The 20,654-nt window shown below is 37.6% G+C and overlaps 1 protein-coding gene across 2 annotated transcripts in view; it reads left to right on the top strand.

Moving 5' to 3' along the window:
- The window catches only part of DNAJC13 (DnaJ heat shock protein family (Hsp40) member C13), a 111,519-nt gene that overhangs the window by 78,814 nt on the left and 12,051 nt on the right, over nt 1-20,654 (top strand). For both annotated transcript variants that reach the window (XR_014176804.1, XM_081971066.1), the window contains exons 37-50: nt 867-1,002; nt 2,915-3,099; nt 3,859-3,933; nt 10,577-10,696; nt 11,126-11,305; nt 12,894-13,061; nt 15,261-15,374; nt 16,645-16,761; nt 17,105-17,282; nt 17,547-17,638; nt 18,442-18,541; nt 19,398-19,472; nt 19,588-19,700; nt 20,063-20,232. Coding sequence is in view for 1 of the 2 variants with exons in the window: in XM_081971066.1 (XP_081827192.1) it covers nt 867-1,002; nt 2,915-3,099; nt 3,859-3,933; nt 10,577-10,696; nt 11,126-11,305; nt 12,894-13,061; nt 15,261-15,374; nt 16,645-16,761; nt 17,105-17,282; nt 17,547-17,638; nt 18,442-18,541; nt 19,398-19,472; nt 19,588-19,700; nt 20,063-20,232 (1,823 nt within the window). In the remaining variant the exon portion in view is untranslated. The remainder of the gene's footprint in view (nt 1-866; nt 1,003-2,914; nt 3,100-3,858; nt 3,934-10,576; nt 10,697-11,125; nt 11,306-12,893; nt 13,062-15,260; nt 15,375-16,644; nt 16,762-17,104; nt 17,283-17,546; nt 17,639-18,441; nt 18,542-19,397; nt 19,473-19,587; nt 19,701-20,062; nt 20,233-20,654) is intronic.

Raw genomic sequence — 20,654 nt, 5'->3', positions numbered from 1 at the left:
GGCTAACTTGACTCTAAGCTAACATAAAGAAATCCAATCTGAACGGTTGTCATTTCTTTGTTGAATAATTTCCTTGCATCTGTGCCCTTCCACATTTTTGTCCCAATAAATTAATGGGCAATTCTTTCTTTCATGTAGTTAAATATTCCTGAAGATATTTTCATACAGGTAGTCCTTGGCTTATAACATAATTGAGCATGAATCTTTGGCCATAGTTGTTGCAGTCATCAGTTGAATCACCGTGATACAATTTTACAACTGTTTTTACTAAGCGAGTCAGTGAGTGATTGTTAAGCAAATCACATAGTCATAAATCCAAATCCAGTTTATCTAGTGGGTGCTTTTTGCTGGAAAAGTTGCAAAATGCAATAATTAGAGTTGCTGGCAAGCTCTAACTCAGTTGAAAGGCGTTATTTTCTCTGTGATGTGTCCGGTGAATTGCTGGAGATAATCTATAAGGAAGGAAAGATCACCACCTAACATTTGAGGAAAAGAGTCTTTCAAACTGCAGTAGGACAAGCAGAGGGAGATCAAACTTGAGGTGACAGGGGTGTGAATAAAGGCTAAATATTGTCAGAGTTAAGATTAGTTTATTACTGCCTTTAGAAATCATAATTCCCTGTTCTGGTATCAGGCAATCAAGTTGTGGACAAGTTATGAGTTATGCTGTAGCAAGTACTGTATTTAGTATTTGCATATAGCAAAAATTTTTGACAGAATAATAGATTGTAGAATAAAAAAAGAAGGAACAGCATTACTGAAAATTATGTGTTATGTATACTTACTCCTAAAAACTTAACTTCTTTTGTGACATTATTAAATTCATTTTCAGATAATATTTTCTTTATCTTTTTTTTAAACTACAGGATATGTTTGAAAAGGTCAATAAAGGATATGAGTTTCTCTGCACAAAGTCCTCTAAAATTGTTGATGGTCCAGATCCTGAGAATATAATTCTGATTTTGAAAACTCAGAGTATCCTTTTTAACAGACACAGAGAAGGTAATTAGATCTAGTAACCAATGCATTAGTAAAAATTTAGCAAATACATACCTTCACAGTTATTAAAGAACTTCAGTGCTAGAATACTGCAATCCTTAGGGATTATTAACAACCATACATAAGCAAAATTGCTGGAGTTTCAATTTTATGTAGATTCTCATCTTGTAGTTAATGAATGAAGTTTAATATACAGTTCCAAATGAATATATCAAACTAAAAATAGTGAAAAATATACCCATGCAGTTATATCAAAATATTTTAGTGTGATAATTTTATATTAAATGTATTTTCTCTCAAAAATAGAGAGGAACTTGTTACAAAATGTGAAGCTTGATATAAAGTAAAAAATAATTGATTGCAAAACTTGATAAAATATTTGATATTTGATAAAATACTTGATAAAATAGAAAAATGTGCGTTAGACATTATCACCACCGGGTGGATTAGTAACTGGCTGACCAGCCACACTCAACATGCACTCCTCAATAGAACCGCATCTACATAGAGGGAAGTATACACTGGGTTGGTCCAAGGCTCTGTTTTAGGTCCAGTACTCTTCAACATCTTCATCAATGATTTGGACAAGGGGGTAGATGAGAAGTTCATCAAATTTGCAGAAAACACCAATTTAGCAGGAATAACCAACACTCCAGAAGATAGGCTTAATATACAGACTTGAACATTGGACGCTATCTAACAAAATGAAATTCAATGGTGAAAAAAGTAAGGTTCTACATTTAGGCAAGAAAAACAAAGTGCACAGGTACAGTATATGTGGTACCTTGCTCAATAGTAGTAACTGTGGGAGGGATCTTGGAATCCTAGTGGACAACCATTTAAATATGAGCCAGTAGTGTGCAGCAGCTGCTAAAAAAGCCAACACAGTTATAGGCTGCATAAATAGAGGGATAGAATCAAGATCACGTGAAGTGTTAATACCACTTTATAAGGCCTTGGTAAAGCCACACTTGGAATATTGCATCTAGTTTTGGTCGCCACAGTGTAAAAAAGATGTGGAGACTCTAGAAAGAGTGCAGAGAAGAGCAACAAAGATGATTAGGGGGCTGGATATTCAAACATATAAAGAACGGTTGCTTGATAGTTCATCAGTATCTAGTCTGATGAAAAGGACTAGGGGTGACATGATAGCAGTGTTCTGATATCGGGTTGCCACAGAGAAGAGGGAATCAAACTATTCTCTAAGGCACCTGAGGGTAGGACAAGAAGCAATGGGTGAAAACTAATCAAGGAGAGAAGCAACTTAGAACTGAGGAAAAAGTATTGACAGTTAGAATAATTAATCAGTGGAACAACTTGCCTCAGAAGTTGTAAATGCTCCCAACACTGGAAGTTTTTAAGAAGATACTGGATAACCATTTGTCTGAAGTGGTGCAGGGTTTCCTGCCTGAGCGGGGCTGGACTAGAAGACCTCCAAGGTTCCTTCAAACTCACGTATTCTATGTCTAAAACAGAAGGGCAACTTCTATATTTTTACAAGTAATTCTAGTTCACTTTCCCCCAAAGCAATATGTTTCAACCATATTCTTGCTTGAGAAATTTATTGAGTTATCAGAAATCTTTAGTGTTATCTCCAACTTTGTGTGTGGAATAGATTTTGATGTGACATACAAAGAAGAATGAATTCCAGATAATTTTATACATTTATTAAACTTTCTTTAGTTTTAATTATTAACATTTCTGAGGAAATATCATTTTTGTTTTAGAAAAGAAAAGCCAGCAAAAGATATTACATGTTAGGGTTCTCAGTGGGATTCAATGACCCTTCTAAAATATTAATAGCAGGAATATTTTAAAAATCATAGAAATATAATTTGTGGCATAGAATAACTAGAATCCTAACTTCAAAGATTTCGTTGCGGATATTGATTTCTGACATTCTGTTCCTTTCCAGATTTAAAGCCATATAAGTATGCAGGCTATCCAATGTTGATTAAGACAATCATAATAGAAACTTCAGACAACCTCCTGTTTTCCAAAGAGTCTCCTCTGTTGCCAGCTGCCGCAGAATTAGCCTTCTACACAGTCAATTGTTCAGCACTTAATGCAGAAGAACTAAGGAGAGAGAATGGAATAGAGGTACATTCAAACTTACTAATAGAAATTTTTGTTGTATTATATTCTACAAAGGGGACAAATGGATTTTAAGAATGATTATTACTAAATATGTTCAGTAATTTTAATTTGCTCTTACAGGCACTGTGGTATAAATACAAAGTTTAAAACATAAAACTGCCTTTGAGTTTGTACAAACAGAAATGGTTTTAAAGCTCTGCTGTTTTTATTTCACATTGTAGAATACTAGAAATGTTTATGAGCAAATAAATATTTGGGCTATTAAATCTCACTTTGTAGCAGGAATAGATATCATAGTGCCATAATGTTACAGACTTCTTCATCTGCCATAAATCTGTGCCTCTGCTGCTGCTGGCTGAGATTAATAGGATTTGGTGTGGAAATACTAGGTTGTCTACGTCTGTATTATATTTTTAAAATATTGTTCAGAGTTGTTATACATACCCTGTTTCCCCCAAAATAAGACCTCCCCAGATAATAAACCCAATTGGGCTTTTGAGCATATGCTAAAATAAGCCATCTCCCGAAAATAAGCCTTCCCCAAAAATATTGCAACCCAACAGCAGCCATGAGGTTACCATGCTCGCCGCCCCTGCACCTCAAAAATAATGACCTCTCCTAAAATAAGGCCAAGTGCTTATTTCCTGGGTCAAAAGAAAATAAGACCCTGTCTTATTTTCAGGGAAACATGGTAGCTTTCTATGACCAACTTTTGATAGTTTTCCATCTGACAATCTACAAAACAAATGTCTATTCTTACAGGTTTTGCAAGAGGCTTTTAATCGTTGTGTTGCAGTCCTAACACGTTCTAGTAAGCCAGAGGATATGTCAGTCCAGGTAATTCTTAAAGAAATCCTATCATTTACACTGGTATGTGGTCTAAAATATAAATAAAATACCAACTGTACAGGACACTACAAAGATAGATTAGAAGAGCAGTCCATTTTGCTCAAGCACCAATACCATTTTTTTATAATTTCTATTATTATTTCATTTTTATGACTGCCCAACTCACTGAAGCAACTCTAAGTAGATAGCAGCATGTTAAAACACAATACAAATAGGCATCAAGCCAATAGCACCTTTGGAAGTCTTCTGTTCCAACCCCCTACTCAAGCAGGAGATCCAATACCAAGTCAGACAAATGGCTGTCCAGTCTCTTCTTAAAACCTCCAGTAATGGAGCATCCACAACTTCTCAAGGCAAGTCATTCCATTGATAAATTATTCTCACTGTCAGGAAATTTCTCCTTAGTTTTAGATTGGATCTCCCTTTAGTAAGTTTCAATTCATTGTTTTTTGTCCTGCCTGTGCATTTGGTTTTTCTTGCCTAAGGGTAAAACATTACTTTTCTTACCACTGAATTTCATTTTGTTGGATTCAGCCCAATATTCCAGTCTGTAAAGGCCATTCTGGATTTTGAGTTTATTTTATAAAGTATTGGGTATTACCACCAGTTTGGTGTCATCTGCAAATTTGATGAGTTTCTTTCTATCCCCTCATCTAAATAATTTATGAAGAGAAGACTTCCGGTTCCTGCTGGCGACGGACATGTGTCCGCCGCTCGTCTCCCCGGTTGGCTCCATAAGGAGCACAGGGGGCCTTGGAGGGGTCCCCTGCCGAAGAGCGGCTTGCTGAAGCCTCTCGGAATCGGCGGCAGACGGTGGGGGTGCTTTTCAGCTTTGCCTAGGAGCCGGGGAGCGGAGGGGGGGTGAGGGACAGCTTTGGGCTGTCCGCTCTTTCGCCGAATGGCTCTGGAGGAAAGAGCTTACTTGGAGAAGCGCGGCTGGATCCTGGTGGTGGGGGATTCATCCTGAACTCTTCGATCGTCATTAAAAGAAAAGCAGCAGACTTCTGTAAGTTTATGTTCAACCTATTTGAATGGAGATTAGAGGGGGGTGTTTCTTCCTTCTACCCCCCTCGGATTAAGCGGCGTTTGAACTATCTCTCTTGAAGAGAGAGAACAAAGGCACTTGAACTAACTAACTGTGAAAGATCGCTATCACAATTGCTAGAGATGATTGCTGAGCTGTTTTCTTTTAAAAAGCTTTATAGAGATGTCTGTTTCTTCTCCTTGTGAAAAGAGGAGCCAAGATGGCGCCCGCCCTTCTTTGTTTGTGTACTTATAAATGAAGTCTGCCTTTTGAAACTACCTTCAAAAAAAAAAAACTTTGGAGCTGCCTTATTACTCTCTCTCTGAGGGAAACCGGGACCCCTCCCTGCTACGTGCCTTTCTGAACTCTGACTATCTGATCTCCTTCTTTTGGTTTATCTCGGTGCCTTGGAACTGTGAAGGAGAGTTAGCATTTCGCTTTCAGATTTGTTTGCCTCTTGGGATTAGCACAGCTGTGCAATCCTCGGACGCCATCTTCTTTGGAAAAGACTTATACACATTTCTGAATTTTAGACAAATGGGGCCTAAGAGACCACCGACGGGCAAGTCATTTTCGGCCCCCTCATCTGCCTCCTCCAGTCCGAGTATGCAACAAACAAAAATTACCTCATTGTTACAGCAAGAAGGGACTGGAGAAGGCCCAAAAGAACTATCTGTTTCTCAAATGTTTCAAGAACTTATGAGGGGTCAAAATGAATTGAAAAAAGAAATGACAGAGCTTAAAGAGGAACTCAGAGATGTTAAACATCATATTGCAGAAAATAAACAGAGAATTGTGATGTTGGAGGAGAGTACGGCTGGGCTGGGGGAGGAGGTTAAAGCAATCCGGAAGGGAAATGTAGACCTGGAAAACTTTCTGGCAAAAATAGAATTTGAAAGAATGTCCTTCTTTCTCAGATTCCAGAACCTACCAGAGACAGAAAATGAAGACCTTAAGGATATTATGAGTACAATTTTAGCAGAATACATCAAGAGAGACAAAAAACAGCTGTGGGATATGGACCTGGTTTATAGAATAAATTCAGCACTTGCTAGATATCATAATGTTCCAAGGGAGGTGCATGTTAAATTCCTCAGGAGGACCACAAGGGATGAGGTGCTTGGGACCCAAAGGGAGAGACCATTGAAATATAAAGATGAAGAAATTACCATTCTTAAGCAGATTCTGAAAAAGATAAGAGAGAGAAGGAGGAAGTATTCCTCATTATCAAAGAAGTTATACAATAAAGGAATTTGGTTTAGATGGTTATTGCCAGAGGGAATGTTGATCTTCTGGGAGGGAAATAGGATTAAAATTAACACATTGCAGGAGGCTGAAGCCTTCATTAAAAAGCATCTCTCCCTCCTAGAGGACAAACACAGCGAAGGTAGTGAAAAGGACAGCAAAGTACAAGACAAGGGGGGGGGGCTGAGGCTCCCTCTGGGGACAGGGAGGAAGGAGCAATATTGAAAAGGCTCAGATCACAAAACTAAAAGTATTTGAAATAACAGTAATTGGTGATACTCTAGAAAGTGACAAAGGAAAATGAATGAACACAGGGTTGACAATATAGAATAAAACTTTGTTTTCTGCTTATCTTTTATATTTTGTTTTTAAGATTGTAAAAATTGTGAGTTTTGGATGGATTTCTATCACTAGTGTGGGAGCTGCCAAACATTTTTATATATCCCCTACCTTTCCCCATAAATGTATAAAAACCAATAAAAAAATTTTGGGAAAAAAATAATTTATGAAGAGTACTGGGCCTAAGATGTAGCCTTGGGGTACCCCGCTGCATACATCCCTCAATATATGTTTGTTTGTTTTATTGGATTTATATGTCGCCCTTCTCCCAAAGGGCTCAGGGCGGCTTACAACATTAAAAAACACACATCACAAAAATTAAAAAGAAATTAGATACATATCCAAAAAACAAACCCAATTAATAGGACAATACATTTAAAAAATGAGATAAAATTAACAGGCCAGGCCGGCTTGCTGGAAAAGCCAACTTTTTAGGGCACGTCGGAAGGACCGGAGGTCAGGGATTATGCGAAGCTCCAGGGGCAGCTCATTCCAGAGGGAAGGCGCTCCCACAGAGAAGGCTCTCCCCCTGGGGGTCACCAGCCGACACTGTCTGGCTGAAGGCACCCTGAGGAGGCCAACTCTGTGGGATCGTACTGCACGGTGGGAAGCTACTGGTGGCAGTAGGTGGTCTCGCAGGTACCCTGGACCTATGCCATGGAGCGCTTTAAATGTCATAATTAATACCTTGAATCCCACCCGGAAAACAACCGGCAACCAGTGCAGGCCGCCTAAAAGGGGTGTAACATGGGAGCACCTAGGACCCGCGCAGCCGCATTGTGGACCAGCTGAAGCCTCCGGCTGCTCTTCAAGGGCAGCCCCATGTAGAGAGCGTTGCAGTAGTCCAGGCGAGAAAGGACGAGGGCATGAGTGACTGTGCACAGAGCATCCTGATCAAGGAAGGGGTGCAACTGACATACCAGGCGAACCTGGTAAAAGGCCCCCCTAGTCACGGCCGTCAGGTGTTTTTCTAAACTAAGCCGCATATCCAGGAGGACTCCCAGATTGCTGGCCTTCTCTGAAGGGGCTAAAATTTGTCCCCCTATCATCAAAGATGGAACAAGATGCACAAATCGGGATGACGGAAACCACAGCCACTCAGTCTTAGAGGGATTGAGCCTGAGCCTGTTCCTCCCCATCCAGATCCGCACAGCCTCCAGGCATCGGAACATCACGTCGAGGGCATCGTTTGGGTGGTTTGGGGTAGAGATGAAAAGTTGGGTATCATCAGCATATTGATGATACTGTACCCCAAAACCACGGATGATCTCGCCCAGCGGTTTCATATATATGTTGAACAGGAGGGGTGAGAGAACCGACCCCTGGGGCACCCCACAAGTGACGCGCCTGGGGGTCGATCCCTGCCCTCCAGTCAACACAAACTGCGACCGATCCGACAGGAAGGAGGAGAACCACCATAAGACGGTGCCCCCCACTCCCAACCCCCCGAGTCGTCGCAGTAGGATACCATGGTCGATGGTATCGAAAGCCGCCGAGAGGTCTAATAGGACCAGGACAGAGGAACAGCCCCTGTCCCGGGCCTGCCAGAGATCATCGTCCAACGCGACCAATGCCGTCTCCATGCTGTACCCGGGCCTGAAACCCGACTGAAACGGATCCAGGTAGACAGCTTCATCCAGGTACTGGGGAAGCTGACATGCTACCACACTCTCGACAACCTTTGCTACAAAGCGAAGGTTGGAGACCGGATGATAGTTGGCTAAAGAAGCTGGGTCCAGGGAAGGCTTCTTAAGGAGAGGCCTCACCACTGCCTCCTTCAAGGTGATGGGAAAGAACCCCTCTCTCAATGAAGTGTTGATAATTGCCTGGAGCCAGCCTCGTGTCACCTCCCGGGAAGCCGAAACTAACCAAGAGGGACACGGGTCCAGCATACAAGTGGCAGCACTGAGTCTCCCCATAATCCTGTCCGTGCCCTCGGGAGTGACAGGATCAAACTCATCCCAGATTGTTTCCACAAGATTCATCCCCGTCGGCTCACCCGAATCTACCCAGTCAGAGTCCAGCCTGTCCGGATCTGAGTGATTTTATCCTGCAGATACTGAACAAATTCTTCAGCCCTACCCTGCAAGGGGTCTTCCCCAGTTCCTTGGTTAAGTAAGGAGTGGGTCACCCTAAACAGGGCGGCTGGGTGGATATCTGCGGACACGATAAGAGCGGAAAAATGTTGCCGTTTTGCCGCTTCTATCGCCACTAAGTAGGATTTAATATGAATTCTTACTAGTGTTCGATCAGATTCGGACCGGCTGGCCCTCCAGCCACTCTCTAGGTGTCTTTTCTGGCGTTTCATCTCCTGGAACTCCTCAGTAAACCATGGAGCCACCCGGGATCGACACCGGGTAAGAGGCCACAAAGGCACAACGTGATCCAAGGCCCAAGTGGCTGCCCTATCCCAGGCTTCCACTAGGGCTTCGGTCGAGTTGTGAGCAAGGGATTCAGGAGAAGTCACAAGCTCCATCAGGAACTTTTCGGGGTCCATCAGGTGCCTGGGGTGGAACCATCTAGTCGGTTCCGCCTCCTTGCGGCAAGGGGTAGCAGTATGGAAGTCAAGCCTGATGAGGAAATGATCAGACCATGACAAGGGTTGAATAGAAATATCCTCTAAATCTAGATCATTCATCCACTGCCCAGGGACAAAAATCAGGTCGAGCGTGTGTCCCCCATTATGGGTGGGGTCTTGAATTAACTGTGTTAGGTCCATAGCTGTCATGGAAGCCATGAACTCCCGAGCTGACTCGGATGTCTCGCCAATGGAAGGCAGATTGAAATCCCCCAGGACCATAAGCCTGGGGAAATCAACCGCCAATCCAGCTAACACATCCAGCAGCTCCCGCAGGACCGATAAAACATAGCAGGGAGACAGGTACGTAACAAAAAGGCCCACCTGAGCTCCAAGGCACCACTTCACAAAAAGGGACTCACACCCGCCTATCTGAGGCACAGTGACCTCCTGAGGTCTGGGACATATAGATGTAATTCCATTAAGGATTAGACATTGAGTATGGTTGGTCAGCCACTTATTAATCCATCTGGTGGTAATGCTATCTAGTCCACATTTTTTTATTTTACCAAGTAGCAATTTGTGGTCCACTTTGTTAAATATCTTACTAAAGTCCAAACACAAACAACATTTCGGTAGTCAGTTTGTCAAAGAACGTAATAACACACCATTTATCAAAGAATATCTGACAAAACTTATAATTTTTGCTTATAATTTTGCTTACCTCTAAGTGTTGGCAGATTTGTTGTTTTATTCTTATTTTTTCCAGGATTTTCTCCGGTATTGATGTTAGGCTGATTGGTCTTTATAGTTTCTTTGGACTGGAAAATCATTCATAGAAAATCAAAGTTGTGATTGTCTTATTCCAAATGTTCCCTTCTAAACAATCAAGAATCCTAAGAAAAAGACACTTTTAAATATGAAAATAATTATTGAAAAAAACCACTTAACTACATTTCTACAAGCAGGGCAACTGTTAAAAGGGGCAGAAATAGAGAAAACTAAAGCAAACAGTGACCACTTCACTTCTTTAAGCCTCAAATAAAAACCAGGATGTAAGAAACTAATAATATATAAATATACAATAATGTATAGTCCTTGACTTACAATTACAATTGAGCCCAAACTTTATGTTGCTAAGTGAGACAATTGTCAATTTTGCCTATTTCACTTAGCTGTTGTTGTTCAGTTAGGTTCTTAAGTGAATTTGGTTTCCTCAATGACTTTGTATCTGAACCAGTTACCAAGCATCTGAATTTTTATCATGTGACAATAGGATGCTGCACAATGGTCATATGTATGAAAAATGGTCATAAATGACTTTTTTTGTGTCTCTGTAACTTCAAAAAGTCATTAAATGAATGGTTGTAAGTCAAGAACTACCTAATGTTCTCATTAGAAAAACACTGATTGGACCCAAATTTAGTCTCATTTACTGAGATACAAATTGAAAAGTTAATGGGGCTTACAGTGCTCATCAGGCTCATTTTTTTTTCTATTCATAGGTGTGTGGACACATTAGCAAATGTTACAGCGTGGCTGCTCAGTTTGAAGATTGCAGAGAGAAAATTACTGAAATGCCCAATATTATTAAGGACCTCTGCAGAGTGCTGTATTATGGGAAGGTAAACTCTTGCTTGGCAGCTGTGTTAATGCTCCAACTCTTTCAAAACAGTTCCTGTATGGATATGGATGCTGTGTAATTTTATAAGAGAGTCTCATTCAGAAGAGATTCATATTTCTTAGCGTGTGAAGAATACATTTTTATCTTAGCCTGCTAAACTAATTTTGTTAAACATAGTAAGCTTCTGGCATCAGTAGACTATTTATCTTATTGCACATCAATTATACTATTATACTATATTATATTATATTATATTATATTATATTATGTATACTATAATATAAGCAATTATGCTATAAGCAATACATTTGGGGGGAAGTAGAAATATGCAAGGAACTATGGCATTTTACATTAGTAGATCTCTTAATTCCTACTAAATTTCAACAGCTGTCACTAAAATCCAAAAACAAATGTATTTATTCCTGCTTAGAACATTCCACGTGTGGCTTCAATCGGAGTTGAATGTGTCAGCTCATTTGCAGTGGATTATTGGCTACAGACACATCTGTTCCAAGCTGGCGTTCTGTGGTATTTATTAGGCTACCTCTTTAACTATGATTATACACTGGAAGAGAGTGGCATTAAAAAGAGTGAAGACTCTAATCAGCAGGTAATCATTATGCATTGCTAATAGATTGCTGATTTTTAAAATAATGAAATATTACATTTTAAATTTTCTGAAAAATATTTTTAGCATGCTCTTAGGAATGTACAGATTAATTTTAAATCTTTAGGATTGTTTAATATGCTTTAAATAAACCCTTGAATGTGTATTGTGGATTTTAGATAAATAATTGAAGATGCATTCCAACAGAGTGAATGAATGAATGAATGAATGAATGAATGAATGAATGAATGAATGAATGAATGAATGAATAAATAAATAAATAAATAACGCAATACTCAGTGTTCTCCTTCTGTTGGTACAAAGCAGAGTATAGTAATAGCAGAGATGGGGGAGAGATAGGTGGATAAGGAGAATTAAATGGAGACAATGCCTTACCTTATTCCAAGAATGGCTTGGATCTGGGTGAATCAGAATTGTCAGAATTGTCTTTGCTAAGCAAAATTGTTGTGTGACATTTCACTTAGCAACCACATCATTTAGCAATGGAGTAATCAATCCCAACTAAGATTGTTCAGTGAGGACTACTTGTAACCTACAGTAATTATATTTCCTGGAAGATTCAGGAAGGATTCAGGGATTCAAGATTCCCAAAGATTCAAGATACAAATGACAATCACAAAATGCAGTGATTTGAAAACCTGAGCTTTTGCACAAGCATCTTAAAAGAGGATAGTCTAGAAAAATGTACTGTATTTTTTGGAGTATAAGATGCACCGGAGTATAAGATACACCTTAGTTTTGGGGGAGGAAAATTGGGAGGGGGGGGAATTCTGCCTACCAGGTATTCATTTTCAACACCAGAAAAGCAAGCAAACACAATAGTATAATAAGACATTTTTTGCCACTTTTTTCTTTCCCCAGGCGGTCTGGGAAACTTAATAAGTTTAACTAGATGTCTGGGCATTCAGCCTAAAGCTCCTAGTAAAAATGTAACAAAGCTGAATCAACAAATCAGCCCAGCATTTGCCTGAAGGAAACCATTGAGAAAACTCAGATAGCCAATAGGAAAAATCCCTGCCTTGCCCTTAAAGGGATTATCGGCCCAAAAATAGAAATCACAGTCACAGGAACTCTCTGCCTTGCCCTTGAGAGGATTATTTCCCCAAAATAGAAACTGAACAAAAGAAGTACCTCTTAAGGCAATCTTCATACTCTGAAAAATACAGTAAATTATTATGCTGCTGCTTCAGCTTGAAAACCCTCATGTACTACCAGCAAAGTAATTTTATAACTTACCATGTGAAGCTTCTGCAGTCTCTATCTTGGTTGTGATCTGAAGCTGTTCTTCCTTATCAATATTGTATTTATTTCCATGTAGCTCTTTACCAAAGAGTCATGGAAATTTCACAATAAGAGGCATTCCAATTTCTATTCTTTTCCATTACTCCTTCAGAAAAGGAGTAGGAACATTCTCCTGAATAGCGACACTAGTCATAGAATTAATGGCAATTACCAGAATTGTTAAGATTCAAGCTTTATATCTTTTGCATCTAGATTCTTTCTGTAAAGAGAGAAGATTATATTAGAATAGATAACAAGTATTGGATTTATTCATATTTTCTGTTCATAGGAAGTAGCTAATACCCTTGCCAAACTCAGTCTCCTTGCTTTGAGTCGGCTTGGTGGATACCTTTCTGAAGAGCAAACTACACCTGAGAATCCAGCAATCAGAAAAAGTCTTGGTGTCCTGTTGACCCCTTACATTACAAGGAAACTTGCTGTGGTCAGTCCTGTTGAGGTACATGAAAAGTGACATTTTATTACAGCAGTGCTTTTATTTAACAAAGATACTGAACCATGTTCTAAAATATATAATGTGTTACCCTGTTTCCCTGAAAATAAGATCTCCCCAGATAATAATCAGGCTTTTGAGCATATGAGCTAAAATACGTCCTCCCTGAAAATATTGCAACACAGCAGCAGCCATGAGATAACTACGCTTGCCGCCTCCTGCACCTGAAAAAAATAAGACCTCCCCCAAAATAAGGCCAAGCGCTTATTTTTGTGGTCAAAAGAAAATAAGTCCTTGTCTTATTTTTGGGAAAACACAGTAGTTTTAATAGTGACAGGATATGAAAATATTCTATTATAACAGTATTAGAAAGTAAACCTTGCACAGGCCTTTAGTTTTCATTATTTTAGCTTCTGTTTATTACTCAAAATATTTGAAAAATATAGGAATTTGTTTCACCGTGCCTTTTTAATTTGTCACGTCTTGTTTCTGGTCAGGTCCTAATAGAGAGTGGTTAATGCTAAAAGTTTCATCACAGCTTCCATCTGCCACATGAAACTTGCTTAAAATAGCTCTTGAGTGCTACATATGGTAAATGAATGTACTGCAGACTGAACCACATTACGTATTTATTGCTGTCATATTGCTCAAGTGCTCTTTGTGGAAACCATACATTCGCAATAGTGATTTGAAGTTGAAGTTGACTTGTATGACAAGACATACAAGTTTTCTTTTTTCATTTTTTGTCTGTTTGTTTGAAAACTGAAAGCAACTTAAATGGAGTCTCCTCTAATTTTATTCTCCAAAAGAATAACATGTTAAATAGCTAGACAGAGAGAAAATACTTGACCCAAAGTTACCCAATAAACTCTGTAATTGAGAGAGATCTTCATACATCCAACACCTTACTAACTGCACTATGGCAGCACATCTCTTAATTTATACAACAACTGCAGAGCAAAGACAGTTTCATATGTTTTATGTAGTATCCATATAATAAAAATGAGATTAATAAACTAGAGTTGAATTTTTAAATGGAAAAAAATATTTCATCTGCATATATTAAAGATTACACAAAAGGAGATAAGCAGGGTATTATGCAATTTAGAACCAAAATTGTAAACTTCAGAATATGTTTAATACTCTATTAAGCTTATCAGAATAACTATTGTGAGAAGAGAAATAAGTTATTAATGTTTTTATTTATTATTAATTTTATAAATTTTCACAATCCTAAAGGATTCCTGACATTTCACAAATATACTATTAAACATGCACAATCCAATTAAATAAACATTGAATACAAATCATTTAAACAACCAATCTGTAATACCTAGGCAAGAACGTATCAGAAGCTTTCTGGAAACCCTTCATTTTGAGCTTTTTTCAGAAAGCAGTGAGAATGGGAGCTACCCTAATGTTCACTGGGAGTCCATTTCAAAGAACTGTGATTGCCCCTGAAAAATAGTACTTCCATAAGCCTTAGTCACCACCTAATCAGAAACTACTAATGGCTTCCCTCAGCTGTAGCAAATTGGCCAGCCAGTTCCATTGGGACAATGGAGTTCTGCAGACAACTTGGCTTTCAAGCCATTTAGGGCTTTGTAAATTAACACCAGAACTTTAAATTGCACTGTTGATAACCAGCAAAGAGTCTAAATGCTGACCAATACATTGCCAGATTTGGAATCAGTTGAAGCTTCTGACTTGCTTGAAAGGCAATATATAAAGCTATATGAAGAAACAGAGCTGCTCATCCAGGAGAACATGCAAGATACAAATTTGTCCTTTTCTCTTTCCTTTACTTCTCATGAGCCACCACTAGACCATGCAGAGAATGATGGTGAATAAACGGTTACTTCATCTTGCTCCAAACTGAAGGAGACAGGGCTTTAGATCATCAACCCAAGCTGAAGTAGTGATGTAAATCAGCATATTGCAATTTGATGATAGTGGACTTCAATCTGCTGAACCACCCCTCCTAGTATACCATGTAAATATTAAATAGGAATAAATAGAAGACTGACCACTGAATCCACCTCTCCTTCACCCCAGGACTAAAATCAGCCACTGAGGAAAGAGCAGAAATAATGTAACCTCCAATCCCCAACATTACCCCCATGCAAGTGGTCCGGAAGGATACTATGGTTGATAGTATCAATTTTCTTATCTTTGATATGTTTTTTAATTAAATATTTTATATAGATTCTGAAAATGCTCAACAGCAATACAGAGAGCCCTTACTTGATTTGGAATAATCGGACAAGAATTGAACTCCTTGAATTCTTGGAATCTCAGCAGGAAAGCATGATTAAAACAGTGAGGCATTTTTTTTAAAATTGTTAGGATGGCATGTTGGGGGATTAAGTTTGATACTGTAAGGTGCATATGAATGAATGAATTATTTTCAGATGTACTGGGCTATAATGTATATTGATTATTTTAATATGAAAAAACTTTGTGAAAAGCATCTTGAGTTTTTCAATGTTTTTGCTCAACAAAATATATATCTAAATTTGTTGAACATGATTATATGTTTTTGTAGATATTTTTATAATGACGCACACAGATATGTTAATATACAGTGAATCTTCCATTTAATAGACAAATGAATCTTGAATACAACAGATTGGTCTGTCCAGAAATCTTGAAATAATAAAAAGGTTTCATCCAAAATAATTTGGAAGAAGCATTTAAATCTATTAATTTGACATCATATACAGCAATTTTCATCATTTGCATAATGACATTATTACATGCATGGCATAAATGCAAATCAGTGATATCATTGCACAAAGGCAGTAAATGGCATAATTTGTGATTTAATTAACATTTGGAAATACATCCACTTCCCATCAATTAATCTATTAAATTGAAGTTTTACTGCACTTCTTGTATAGTTTAAAATTGTTGGTATTTTTGTTTGTCTTCCAATATCTACATTCAAAAGTAATAGAGCTGAGCATACCTCCTGTTTTTATCTGTCTACAATGCTAGTCTCTTATGAAGTAAACAAGAAGTAAGATTCTGAAATCAACTGCAGGTAGGTAGTCCTTGACTTACAACTACAATTGAGACTGAAATTTTGGTTGTGGTAGTCATAAATCAAGGCACCCACCGACTACATCCCATTTTACAACTCTTTTTATGGCATTCATTAAGTGAATAATGGGATCATAAGTCCGAATCACATAGTTGTTAAGCAAATGACACAATCATAAATACAAACCCATTCTCTGAATAGGTACTTTTTGCCACAAATTGATAAAACTGTTTTTCAGGATCCTGCAACCAGTTGAAAATGTGAACTGGTTGCCAAGCACCCAAAATGCTTGGGCGGGAGGCGGGTGCAATATTTTATGATGCCGTTAAGTGCATTATAGGCAATAAAGCACCTATTCCAAAGGACCAGTCATAAGTCAAGGGCTACCTATATCATTTTCATAATTTTAGATATAATTATAATAGAGATTGTACTGCTTTTAAATCAATTTTCATTTAAGATTTTTCATTACAGCAACCAGTAAATCATTTTTAAGAGTATAATTCATTAAGTGCAAATTCTGAGATAATATTTTTATTTCTAAAGGGTGAATGTGATAAAAGTTATGGATCTGAATTTATCTTCAGTGATCATGCAAAAGAACTTATTGTAGGAGAGATTTTTGTCAGAGTTTACAATGAAGTTCCTACATTCCAGTTAGAGGTAAGAGTCTTTAGGTTGAAAATAGAAGTGTTGGTGAACAAATTATTTATAAGAATCACATATTTTAGAACAGACAGGTAATTTAGTAATTTCCAGAATTTTGGTATTCAATTCCTATCAGCCATAACTAATATGATATATGGGATTTCCAAGTGTTTGGAGAATATCATTTTGATTATTTAGGTTATAAAAATCATTTGGTTGCCTAATAAAGTTAAGAAAGGATGGTAGTCTATAATAAAAATGTGTTTTGTTTATGCCTTAACTCAACTTGTGTAAAGTTTCAAAAATATGTTTTCTTTTTATTTACCTATTGAAACTTAATTCTTGTATTATCCTGCAGCTTCCAAAAGCATTTGCTGCAAGCCTTTTGGATTATGTAGGGTCACAAGCCCAGTATCTTCATACATTAATGGCCATAACTCAGACAGGGAAAGTTGAATCTAACCAACACGGAGAAAGACTCAGAAGAGTTGAAATGGCTCTGGAAGCCCTGAGAAATGTGATAAAGCACAACCCAGGTAAGTGAGACATGCTGGACATTTTTTAAGAGAGGGGTGTGTGTGTGTGTGAGAGAGAGAGAGAGAGAGAGAGAGAGAGAGAGAGAGAGAGAGAGAGCGAGCGTGTGTATATGTTTATACATACACATAAGTACATACTCCGTTTTAAAAAAATCTGGGAATTTAGATGCAAACTCAATTATACATCTTATCAATAAATGACAGTTGAATTTTAATGAAGTCTTTAAAAACTATTCATTAAAATTCATTTTTTTATTTCTGTAGGTTCAGAATGTGAATGTATAGGTCACTTTAAACTGCTATTTTCCCTTCTACGTGTCCATGGAGCTGGTCAAGTGCAACAGTTGGCTCTGGAGGTATAATAATGGTTACTGTTACCATTTTTTAAATGTTATAGAGTCTTGATTATATTTTGTAGTTTAGCCTTCATCAGCTTAATACCTCCAGTATGATGTAGTACAACTTTTGTGTTAGAGCAATAGATTGGAGACTGCTGATATTAATGAACCAAAGTTATACGAAGCCAGTATTGATTCTGATACTGAAAATAGTAAATTGCTTTCTGGACAAAACAGATATGGTTCAAGGCCAAATATCATTAATGCTTACCATTCAGAATACTAACTTCTGGAAAAGTGCCAGCCACTCCCAGAACAGCCAGATCAACAAGGTCTGGAAGAGAAATGGAATCTTCTAAATCTGGCTCCCCCATTGACTCTGCTTGTCAGAAGGTTGCAAAAGGTGATCATGTGTGCCTGGAACACTGCAACTGTCAGAAATATAAATCATTTGCCAAGAGTCTGAATTTTGATCACATCTTGGGATGCTGCAATAGTTGTAAATGTGAAAAATGGTGATAAGTCAGTGCCATCGTAACTTCAGTAACTAAACAAACTTGTAAGTTGAGTGTTTATTATTAAACTCTTTTTTGATTAATTGGAATAGGCTAAAAGACAGGGAGCAAGCAAATTGAAACAAAAAAAGTAAATTCAGATGGAATGGAGATTTCTTATGGTTGAGGAAGAACCATTTTTGTTGCTATAAAAATTCATTTTTAAAATTCAGAGTAGCTATATTTTTCAACATACATTCCATATTTGTTCTAGACCCATCCAAACCAGGCTAAAGCTTGCTAATCTAGTTTTATTTTCTTTAACAGGTGGTGAACATAGTGACAAGTAACCAAGATTGTGTAAATAATATTGCAGAAGCAATGGTTCTTTCCAACTTACTAGCTCTCTTGCATTCATTGCCTTCAAGTATGTGGATCACATTTTAATTTATTTAGGTTCTCTCTTGTTTGCTCTTTAGCTAAATAGTAGAAAAAGAGGAAAATTTAGATACAAAAAACAATTTCTGTCTTGAAGAGTATACTTGTGTTATTTTATCTAAGAATAATAAAGACCCAATTTCTCTTTTAAAGCTAATTCTTGGAAAATTAATATCAAGTGTTGTGTCTTACTGTAGCTGACCATATATTAACCTAGTCTTAAAAGAGTTCTCAGGTCAAACATGATTTTTGGTTATTTCAGGAATATCATATTCTTGGCAACAGTATGAAAACTCTTTGCTATAACCTTCAGTTAGGATGGTGGTTGTTTTTTTCTCCTATTTTCCATTTGGGCTTCCATCTATATAATAATCAGGTGTATACTGTGTATATCTTTTTAAGATCAGCCAAGTTTGCCAAAGTGTTGCTGCCTGCTAGAAAGTCCCATAAAATATTGCCAATTAGATAATTAAAACGAAGGCATAAGGGATATTTTTATTAGCTTAATTACTATATCATGCTTTTGACAGTAAAGCAGCTGCTGAATTTTGGATAGTCACATAGCAATAATGTCTTCCTTAAGTAGATGCACATTAGATACAGAAAGAATTCAGTTGAATTATTAGCATTACAAGACAGATATATCATGAAAGTTAATTATTCCAGTTGCAATATATTTTATACTGTTTTATACTGTCCACCTGTCACATGCCTTATGTAAAACAAATAAACCAAAGGAAATTCTATAAATCTAATATATAACTTTAAACAAACAATATTGTATTCTCTTAGTCTATGTCAAATAGCTAACTATAAAGTTTTACAATTTTTTTTAATTTTGGCAGGTCGGCAGCTAGTTCTTGAAACTCTGTATGCTTTGACATCTAGTACCAAAATAGTTAAAGAAGCTATGCTAAAAGGTACGTCAACTGTCATTGTTTTGCTGTGGTATTATTACAAGTTTTTGTTGCATTCAAAATTAACAGCTCCAAACTTCCTGTAATTAGAAATATTAGCAGTTCTGTACTTTTTTAGGTGCATTAATCTACTTACTTGATATGTTCTGTAATTCAACACATCCACAAGTTCGATCTCAGACAGCAGAGCTTTTTGCTAAAATGACAACAGACAAGCTGGTTGGTCCAAAGGTAAGTATAGCATCATCAGTAGATTTCACAGATGTTTTAAAAGCAACCCAAGACATACATACTATATAGTATATACGTAATGCCTTGGATTTGGCTTGAAATAAATGTAAATCTTCTCAGAAATGTTGGATCCGGGATTGCAGGACTTGAAATAATTGAATGTATGGCAAGAAATAAATAGCAGGCACGTGAGCTTGGCAATTGCCCTGTGACGAAGGCATCACTTCTAGTAATTTATTCAGAAAAAAACTTACTTTATTTCATTCCACTGATACAATCCACTTGTTTGATTAACTGGAACAGTAATAGCTATGACAAATTTGTAAGCTCCATGTCTGTGTGTGTGTGTATTTTTTCCTTAGGTTAGAATTATCTTAATGAAATTTCTACCTGGTGTCTTCATGGATGCTATGAGAGATAATCCTGAAGCTGCTGTTCACATTTTTGAAGGAACACATGAAAATCCAGAGTTAATATGGAATGACAACTCCAGAGAGAAAGTATCCACGACCGTTCGCGAAATGATGCTAGAGTATGTCACAATAAAAATAATTTCTTCCCAACAAATCTGCTACTTTGAAAACAATTTCTTTCTGTAGGTTTAAAATGTTTAATGTCTTTGGTGCTCTCTAAGCTGGCTTGTTTTCTTGCAGACATTTCATTACCCTTAAGTAGGTAACATAAGTTCTAATAAGGAGTGCTATGTGCTGTCAGTTTATATTATGGTGACTGTGTGGATGGGGGCAGTCTTAGAGATTCTTTGATTGTGCTGTTTGTTGATAGTTTTTTGGCAGAGTTTTTTAATTGGGGCATTGCTTACTTGATTGTTGGTTCAAGTTGACCTTGGAGTTAATCTATGTTGATCTGAGTACTAGTTACTGGAGGGAGGTGCTGAAGTCTTTCTCTTGGGCTGGTTGATTGTCTCAGCAGACAACAAGCAGACAAATCATCAGA

The sequence above is a fragment of the Natrix helvetica genome, assembly GCF_964273705.1.
Source record: "Natrix helvetica genome assembly, chromosome: Z".
NCBI lineage: Eukaryota > Metazoa > Chordata > Lepidosauria > Squamata > Natricidae > Natrix > Natrix helvetica.
Note: the sequence above shows the minus strand (reverse complement) of the source record. Positions and strands in the feature narration are given on the sequence as shown.